Consider the following 9,404-nt stretch of genomic DNA (forward strand, 5'->3'; position numbering starts at 1 on the left):
AAATTCGTTGAAATATCTTTGGCCCCAAAAATGCTGTTGACCTGTGTTATGGGAGTGTGGTGTAGTCTTAGCAATAGGGTGATGGGTATCTTCCATGCACTGGTGATCCTGCCTTATTTCTGTCTTTCTGTTTGACAAATTGCATCTTAGCTCACTGTGTGCTCAGCGGACGAAGTGACAGTTTTGCGTGTTCGTGTGTCTGTCACTGAACTGACACACTAGGGGTCTCTCGTTATCAGTCCCAGCTGACAGGCGTTAGTATGACTGATATATGAATCGACTGCACAGTGTGTCTGTCCTTCTGATTGGTTTAGGCCTGACGGTAATGGTGAGATGTGTAGGTTATAATGTCTAGGGCTGGGTTATAATTAGCTTAAACACCATATGTGCTCTTCTGTGACTTATCTCCTATTTCTTACTTGATTCTTATCTCAATTGTAGCATTTAGCAATAGCAATTGTAGCAATAGTTTTTCTATTTTTAATTAATTCTCTTCTTTGTTATTTATGCAAATGTATGAAATGTGCTATATAAATAAATCCTGCCTTGGGTTTATGTTAATAAGGAGGTGTTTAACGTTTGGGATTGGGTTTAAGTTAATAAGGAGGTGTTTGACGTTTGGGATTGGGTTTATGTTAATAATGAGGTATTTAATATTCACGATTGGGTTTATGTTAATAAGGAGGTGTTTAATACTCATGATTGGGTTTATGTTAATAAGGAGGTGTTTAACGTTTGGGATTGGGTTTATGTTAATAAGGAGGTGTTTGACGTTTGGGATTAGGTTTATTTTAATAATGAGGTATTTAATATTCGTGATTGAGTTTATGTTAATGAGGTGTTTAATATTTGTTATTGGGTTTATGTTAATATGTTGTTCTAATCCCCTGCTTCCTCTGCTTGGTTTGCTCTCAACACTCAGCAGACTGGTGACTTCACCCCTGGAGCCTCAGACGTCTCTGATTTAAATCAACATTGGCTTGTTTTTTCGGTTTTCTTCCAAAAGTGAAACGTTACGCTGTCATTTCCAGCACTATAGTGGAAATTCTGCTGACGACTGCAACGTGTACTTCTGGCTGAACTGTTTCAATCTGTCTGTCTCCCACTCTCTCTCTCTCTCTCTCTCTCTCTCTCTCTGTCCCTCTCTTTATCCCTCTCTGTCCCTCTTTCTCTCTCGCTCTCTCTCTGTCTCTGCCCCCCCAGTTATCCTCCTTTCTCCTACCCTCAGAGTCCACACATCTGGACGGTGCAGGAAGACCTGTGTCTCTCCTGCGTGGAGCTGCTCTCACTGCAGTGTGACCAGCTACCTTTCACCTGTTTGGACTGTCAAAGTTTTTCCTTCAGCTGAACCCGGCTGGACATTATTACAGGCAGAGAGGTACAGCACCTATGTGTTTTATCCTATATAGACTGCTATCTTCATCTCTCTCTCTCTCTCTCTCTCTCTCTCTCTCTCTCTCTTCTGTGTGCTACTCCGTTGTATCGTTTCCAGTTTTCCAGATACACAGAGCACGCTGACCTTCTCCAGCTGCTGAGATGGTTTTCAAGCTGTTGCTACTTTGCTGTGAATAAAGGGTGTACGTTAGACCTGCTGTCTTCTGTCTGGGTTCCTCCCACCTCTACCAAGCTGTTGTGTGGTGTCAGGTACACTGTGTGGTGTCAGGTACGCTGTTGTATGGCCCATATTAGGTCAAACATCAGTCCTACTAATGTTGCCAAACTTTAAATGTGACCCACTTGTAAAAACAAGGGTTGTGTGATCAGCCCATTATCAAATGCTTGAGCTTAGTATTAAAGTATGTGTAACATATAAAACTTGACAAGCAATGCTAACTTTTAGTCTTTTAGTCTTTACTAGCGGTGTTCAAGATTTGAAGCTGATTGATTAAAGCTTTAGTAAACCTTTGGATTACAGGCATTCTTTATTAACAGAACACACATCCTCAAGTCTCAATGTTTTTGTTGTGTCATTTTATTTTTTTGTTGTGTGTTATTTAGCTGCAGTATTATTGTCTTTGTTGTGGTGTTTTATTTTGTTGTGGTGTTTTATTTAGCTTCAGTATTATTGTCTTTGTAGTAGTGTTTTATTTTGTTGTGGTGTTTTATTTAGCTGCAGTATTATTGTCTTTGTTGTGTTTTATTTTGTTGTGGTGTTTTATTTAGCTGCAGTATTATTGTCTTTGTTGTGGTGTTTTATTTTGTTGTGGTGTTTTATTTAGCTGCAGTATTATTGTCTTTGTTGTGGTGTTTTATTTTGTTGTGGTGTGTTATTTAGATTCAATATTATTGTCTTTGTTGAAGTGTTTTATTTTGTTGTGGTGTTTTATTTTGTTGTGGTGTGTTATTTAGCTGCAGTACTACTAATCCTCTCAGGTATTGGGACCTCTCCCATTAAGACAGCCGTTATCATGCAACACCACCAAACCGTCATCAGACTTCTCCGCTCATGTCTAAAGTGGCATCCCCATGCCTACGCGTTGTTTTCATAGCGCCACCACCTGGTGGCTGACATTATGTCCTTGGTTTCCTCTGTAGTTGCAACACAGACGTGGTTACAGCAGGTCCCATGAGGACACGAGCTGTTGTGTGTAGTGAACACTTCTGTTCAGACAGCGCTGAACCTACTAATGTCTGCTGGGTCCTTCACTGATCATCCAAACACCATGAGAAGTCACGAGATGCTTCTTGAAATAACAGGAAAATGTAAAACTAATGTAGACTCTTATCAGTCAGCTCATCTGATGTTCTGGTCCGCATTTGGTCTTTTGGGGTTTCAGGTCTCTGTGTTTCCATAGCCGTCAGCTGCCTGTTCACTGCTGTTTGTGGCCCACTTCCACTTTCTCTTCAAACATGATTTGTTTTGTTTATTTTCTGGCTTGGGATCAGAAACACAAACAGGATGCTGTAGGAATCTGAACTGAAAAAAACAGACTCCAACTGCATTTAAGACATGGAGCTTCACATTTGTATCAGAATTATGTATAAAACTATATTTCAAATAGTTTTCTTTACATCCAGACTTACATCCAGACTCTAGTGGGAAAACTAACCTTTGCTTTCTCTTGGAACCAGTTCATATTCATACTCAAATTTAAACTCTTAGTTTCAAAAAGATATCTAAATAAATTCAAAATATGGTGTCCTTTGACCCTGGGGTGCAGGACAGCGGGGTCAGGACAGCTGAGTCCGTCTGTGAGGTGGGACAAGGGTGTGGAGGTGGTTGTGGATGAAGAGTCTGTCCTCTCCTGCTGAAGATGTTGAAGACAGCTGTGTTCACCCTGTGGCAGCAGAACACACACTCACTGTGAAAACACACCTCCCATCTGGAACTAGACTACAGCGTTTCCAGAATGTACTGCAACACACTCACGCACAAGCACACACACACACATGTATGCGCACTCACACACACACATGTATGCGCACTCACACACACACATGTATGCGCACTCACACACACACATGTATGCGCACTCACACACACCCTAACCTTGTTCATGCAGGGATTTAAGGCCATCTAAAGTTTACTGCAGCTTTGCTCATGTGCCTGTTACATGAATGTCATGGAACCAGCAACACTAGCACCTCTAATAACTAATAACTCATTTAAAACTGAAACTTTTGTATTCATGAATCCAAAGGAATGTGATTTTTGAGATGGTTTTGCAGTGTGGGATGAAGTCCATCAGGGACATACAGACTGCAGACTGAGTGCTGGTCACATGGGGGCGCTGTGGGGGACAGAACACATGTACAGGGCTGTTTCCTCCTAGTCCACATGCTAACGACTTCATGGCTTCAGCGCCAGGACACAAAAAGCACTCCAGCTACGTTGCACTCTTCCCCCCAAACCAAATAAAGGAGATGCCAGACTTCTTCATGCTAAATTTCCCATACAGCTCAAATCTGCTATACAAGAGTCTCAGCTTGAGCTCCCGTGTCCAATATATGGTGTCGTCTGTCTACTAATGTCTAGAATATGCAAATAATTTCAACAGAGAAATGGTTGAATGTGTATGTTGTGAATATATTTACTCTTGTTTCCATTATATTTCTGAGAGAGTAATATGTGTCAAAACTGTTTTGTGTGTTTGTGTGTTTGTGCGTGTGCAGCACACGTGTGCAGAGGTCCTGTGGTGGGAGTTGGGGTTGGTCAGAGTGAACTGTAGACAGGCTACCCTCACACTCCCTCCAGGGGTGAAGCGTCTCACTCTCACACTCCCTCCAGGGGTGAAGGGTCTCACACTCACACACCCTCCAGGTGTGAAGGGTCTCACATTTGTACACCTTCAAGGAGTGAGAAGTGTCTCACACACACACCCTCCAGGGGTGAAAAGGGTCTCACTCTCACACACCCTCCAGGGGTGAAAAGGGTCTCACTCTCACACACCCTCCAGGGGTGAGGGGTCTGTTAGGCTTGTGGAGCCCCGGTGTGAGCGTGTACTCTGGGGGTGAGATGGGCCCGCGGGGCGTGGTGTTGGGCGTGGTGTTGGGCGTGGTGGTGTTAGGCTGGGCACTGGTCCTCGGACAGAGAGCAGCTCCCCCACACTGGCCACTAGCGTTAGACGAGGAGGAGGAGGATGAAGGGCTAGCTAAGGAGGCGGGGAGAGAGGCTAGACAGGAGGGGGCGTGTTCGGACCAGGAAGGGGCGTGTCTGAAGCAGGAGGGGGCGTGTCCGGAGCCGTGTACGTGTTCAGCAGACGGAGCCACAGACTGTGCAGGACTCGACCTGACCGACTTCCCACTGGACCTGCCAGACAACACACGCCAGCTCTCACTGCAGGTGTGTGTGTGTGTGTGTGTGTGTATGTGAGAGTGTGTGCATGTGTGTGTGTGTGTGTGTGTGTGTGTGGGTGTGTGTGTGTGTTTGTGTTAAATGGCTACCCACTGTCCTTCACAGCTAACACCTAACAAGCTTTTCCATACCCCATGAGTCCAGCTCTCTTTCTGCACTCTTGTGGAATAACCAAATCACAGAGGTGTATATATGTGTGTGTGTGTGTGTGTGTATGTTATTTTGTAGAATAATCAAATCACAGAGGTGACCATGGAGGATCTATCACGTCTCGTTCACCTGGAGACTCTCAACCTGCAGAACAACCGCCTTACCTCCCAAGGTGAGAGACGACCACGGCACTCTGGGCCACGGGCGCTCACGTCCACGGGTGCTCATGTCCACGGGCGCTCACGTCCACGGGCGCTCACGTCCACGGGTGCACTGCTCCACGGGCGCTGATGACCTCAGGCATTGACGTACCTGTGATTATGTTAGTCAAAGCACTGCATTTATATGGAGGTGATCAGAATCAAGTGAATGTGTATGTGACAGTAGTAGTGAAGTGTTGTAATCGTGTGTTTAATGTAATTATACATTAACAGAGTACACATGCAACACAGACAGAGGCCGTGTGAGTGTGTTTAACTGTACAGTATGTGTGTGTGTTTATTCCAGGCCTTGATGATGAGGGGTTTGAAGTTCTTGAGAGACTGAGTTACTTATATTTAGCCAATAACAAGGTAGGTCTTCTCTTCATGATAAAGCGTGCAATGTAGTAGTGAAGTGGTCACACTCTCACATGAAGAGAAACACACAAAACCATCCAGTTATGTGTCACATTTTAAAACTGTTCTGTAAGCACACTGCATGGTAAAAGTGTCAGTTCATAATAACCATAAACAGATGCGGTAATGATTGATGTGATAGTCATCGCCTCACTAACAGGTGGAGAGTGTTGTGCACTAACACACTAACATACTAACAACCTAACACACTAACACAGTAACACACTAACACACTAACAACCTAACACACCATTACACCAACACACTGCTTCAGTGTTTGGGTTGCATTGTGAAAACGAGCGTCAAGAGCTTCTTCACGAGGGCGTAGCGATCTGGCCAGTAGCGTGTCAGGTTCATAATGAAGACAGCTGTGGTGTAGAAGGAGGAACCAGAGTCAGCAGTATCCTGGACGTGGACCTGCGATCTCGGTCTCTGAGAGACCCGCCCACAGACGCTAGAAGAACTCTTCATCGCTTTGGCTCAAACGCAGTCTGAAAAACATTCTGATACTTTTACAGTTTCCTGAGTTCTTACAGCGATGTTTGGAGGAGCAGTGTCTGGGGCCATGTTCTCTAAGTGCTGTTACGAGTACACAGACGATTAATGAACGACTTCCAGCATGTCCTGAACCTCTAACCTCATTCCCACATTTGTTTTGCAAGTTCAGTGATAGGAAATGGGGCAGGTGGTGTTGGCCATGACTCGACACTTTCCTGTCCTGCCACTGCCAGCATGACTCAGCATTATATGGACCTTCAACTGGTTCTGTCCAGTTCCTTCCAGCATTACACAGATCGACACACTGCTGCCCTGGGGGTGTGATGGCAACAGACTTTAACTAACACACACACACACACACACACACACACACACACACACACACACACACCATGGCTGGGTCTGATATAACGAGCTAGCTCTCTCTCTTAATTGGCCCGCTTGTCTGGCAGTGGTGAGATCTGGACCTGGCTGGCCACATAGGAAAGTGGTGAGAGAGATCGTGCAAGGGATTGTGGGAGATTTTCTCACTGCCAGCTAAGGAGGATTCCAACTGACATATGGATGACATGGGGGATGGGGGCGGGGTTGTAGAGCCGAGAGGGCGGGGTCCAGGACACTCTAGCTCCACCTCCCGACCAATTGTCTGTATGCTGGACAGGTCGGATCATGGAGGAATATAAAGCAGGAGGAATACACACTGTGTGTGTGTGTGTGTGTGTGTGTGTGTGTGTGTGTGTGTGTGTGTGTGTGTGTGTGTGTGAATATTGACTTTGAGCAGAGTCCAGAAGTTTTCCTGGAGCAGTTATGTTCCTCTAAACCTGTCTCCTACTGTCCTAAAGGACCACAGCACTGTAGAGTTTAAACGGTTTATTCATTGAACACCGTTTACGAGGCACTCAGTCATGCTGTGAGTGGATCTCCTGCATCTCAGCTTGAGAAGCAGCCTACCCCAGGCCCTGGCCACCTGCCCCAGACCCTGGCCACCTACCCCAGGCCCTGGCCACCTGCCCCTGGCCCTGGCCACCTGCCCCTGGCCCTGGCCCTGGCCACCTGCCCCAGACCCTGGCCACCTGCCCCAGGCCCTGGTCACCTGCCCCAGGCCCTGGCCACCTACCCCAGGCCCTGGCCACCTGCCCCAGACCCTGGTCACCTGCCCCAGGCCCTGGCCACCTGCCCCAGGCCCTGGCCACCTGCCCCAGACCCTGGCCACCTGCCCCAGGCCCTGGCCACCTGCCCCAGGCCCTGGCCACCTGCCCCTGGCCATGGGTTTCTTCCATTCTAAAGTCTTAAGTAGAGCGATGGCTTGGTTGAGATACCCAGACTGCCCACTGTCTGAACCTGTTTCTCCACACATCCCGTATTCTCACCGTTATATTCTCACTACTGCCTCATCTTCAGACTTAAGGTTCACTTGGAAAAATAAAAAATAAAAACTTTATACACTGAACAGTTCAGATCACAAAATGGTTAATATCTGGTAGCAACCAATGATCTCTTTAAAGCTGTTGCTAATTACATCTGTTGATGAAATATTGAGATTTTTTTCCTCATAACTTGTTTTAAAGGCTATGTATTAACAAGAACCTTATCATCAATGACTCAACTACAAACAAATCACAGCTATGATGATAATACATACACTAATCATCAGAGAACTAAAACTGTTAATTCTCTTTTTAAAACTGTATGTTTCTATATTTATAAAGTTACAGCCCTGTAAGGTGTATTCAGACATGATTCAGATATAAGTTTTTACTGCTAGCTTTACACTGAATAATGTTCATTTACATAGTCCCAAGACTTGCTACATGTTCTCACTAAGAGTGATGTTGTGTGTGCTGTTAACCCCACTGGTCTAACTTATTGATTAATGATGTACTTCTGCACAATTGTGCTACTGTGTAGCTCACGACTGCACCCAGACATCTCCCACCTGCGCTGGTCAGTGCTGACTTTGCCGCTAATCAGCTCACCAAGATCTACCCCCACACCTTTGGTCAGAAGCCGGGTCTCAAGTACGTGAACGCTCACCCACTCTGAATACCAACACTCACTAACCAGAGGCCTGTTTTTCTCAGTTAACGAAACAATGAAACGTATTATTATGTAATAAAAATGCTTAGTATTTGTGTTACAAAAATGCCGTGAGGATGTTTCAAACACACATGGTATCTAGACGTCTCTTCTGCGGTGTTCGTGCCTTGACTCAGGTCAGTCTACCTTCATAACAACAAGCTGACGGACGCAGGGTTACCTGAAGGCCTGTTCAACGGCTCGGACAGTCTGGAGGTTCTCATAATGTCCAGCAACTTCCTGCGCTACGTTCCTAAGGGACTGCCCTCCGCCCTCTACAAACTGCACCTAAAGGTAATGAACTTCCAAAACATTAGTTTCACTAAGACATCAGCAATAAAACATGTCCGGATATAAACAGCATACACAGTAAGTGAGTAAGTGAATACTATCACAATGTTCTCTTCTATTGTAATATATATATATATACAGTATATGTGTACAGTATATATTATTATTATTGATAATATGCTGTTTCTATAATCTGTCTTTTTGTTCCATCTGCGGCTACTATTACACCTAAATTTCCCACCTGTGGGACAATAAAGGCCGTTTCTATTCCATTCTATTCTATTCTATTCTATTCTATTCTATTATTTATATTCTATTCTATTCTACTATTATACATATGTGTGTGTGTGTATATATATATATATATATATATATATATATATATATATATATATATATATATATATATATATATATATATATATATATATATAAATTAATATATATATATATATATAAATTAACTGACAACTCAGAATTGTAAGTGTAGGCGTCTGTCAGCTTTGACGTGTGGACCCAGTTGATTCTTGACCTATTTTAATATTGTTCACTGCAGGAATTACAGCAGTTTTTACACATTGTGCCTCTTCTAATTGGGTATTTAGCTGTTCACATACTTCTTGACCCTTTGGCACATCATTAATAAGAAGCTAGCGTGACCTAGCATGACCTGGCGTGAGCTAGCGTGACCTAGCATGACCTGGCGTGAGCTAGAGTGAGTGCGAGTGGAGCTCACTGTGCTTGTTTTTCTGTGAACCAGAATAATAAACTGGAGAAGATTCCGACAGGTGCGTTTGATGATCTGTCTCAGCTGAGGGAACTCTACCTTCAGAACAACCTTCTCAGCAACGACGGCATGGACAACAACACCTTCAGGTTGATTTTAATTAATTTCTTGAAATGAGAACCAATAGTCTCTCCCCTGACATCCTACACTAACTCAACACCACTGCATTCATTCACCAACCCAATTAAAC

At 44.4% G+C, this 9,404-nt stretch overlaps 1 protein-coding gene across 2 annotated transcripts in view; it reads left to right on the forward strand.

Annotated features, from left to right (window-relative positions):
- Positions 1 to 1,000: 1,000 nt before the first annotated feature.
- podn (podocan) overlaps positions 1,001 to 9,404 on the forward strand; it is an 18,913-nt gene continuing 10,509 nt past the window's right edge. The window contains exons 1-7 of one of the 2 annotated variants that reach the window (XM_076990108.1): positions 1,001 to 1,378; positions 4,114 to 4,783; positions 5,024 to 5,117; positions 5,453 to 5,517; positions 7,969 to 8,078; positions 8,274 to 8,430; positions 9,188 to 9,303. In XM_076990108.1, coding sequence (XP_076846223.1) covers positions 4,457 to 4,783; positions 5,024 to 5,117; positions 5,453 to 5,517; positions 7,969 to 8,078; positions 8,274 to 8,430; positions 9,188 to 9,303 — 869 coding nt within the window. In that variant the 5' untranslated portion in view covers positions 1,001 to 1,378; positions 4,114 to 4,456. The remainder of the gene's footprint in view (positions 1,379 to 4,113; positions 4,784 to 5,023; positions 5,118 to 5,452; positions 5,518 to 7,968; positions 8,079 to 8,273; positions 8,431 to 9,187; positions 9,304 to 9,404) is intronic. The other variant, XM_076990109.1, reaches the window with a different exon arrangement.

Source organism: Brachyhypopomus gauderio, unplaced genomic scaffold, assembly GCF_052324685.1.
Source record: "Brachyhypopomus gauderio isolate BG-103 unplaced genomic scaffold, BGAUD_0.2 sc73, whole genome shotgun sequence".
Classification (NCBI taxonomy): Eukaryota; Metazoa; Chordata; class Actinopteri; order Gymnotiformes; family Hypopomidae; genus Brachyhypopomus; species Brachyhypopomus gauderio.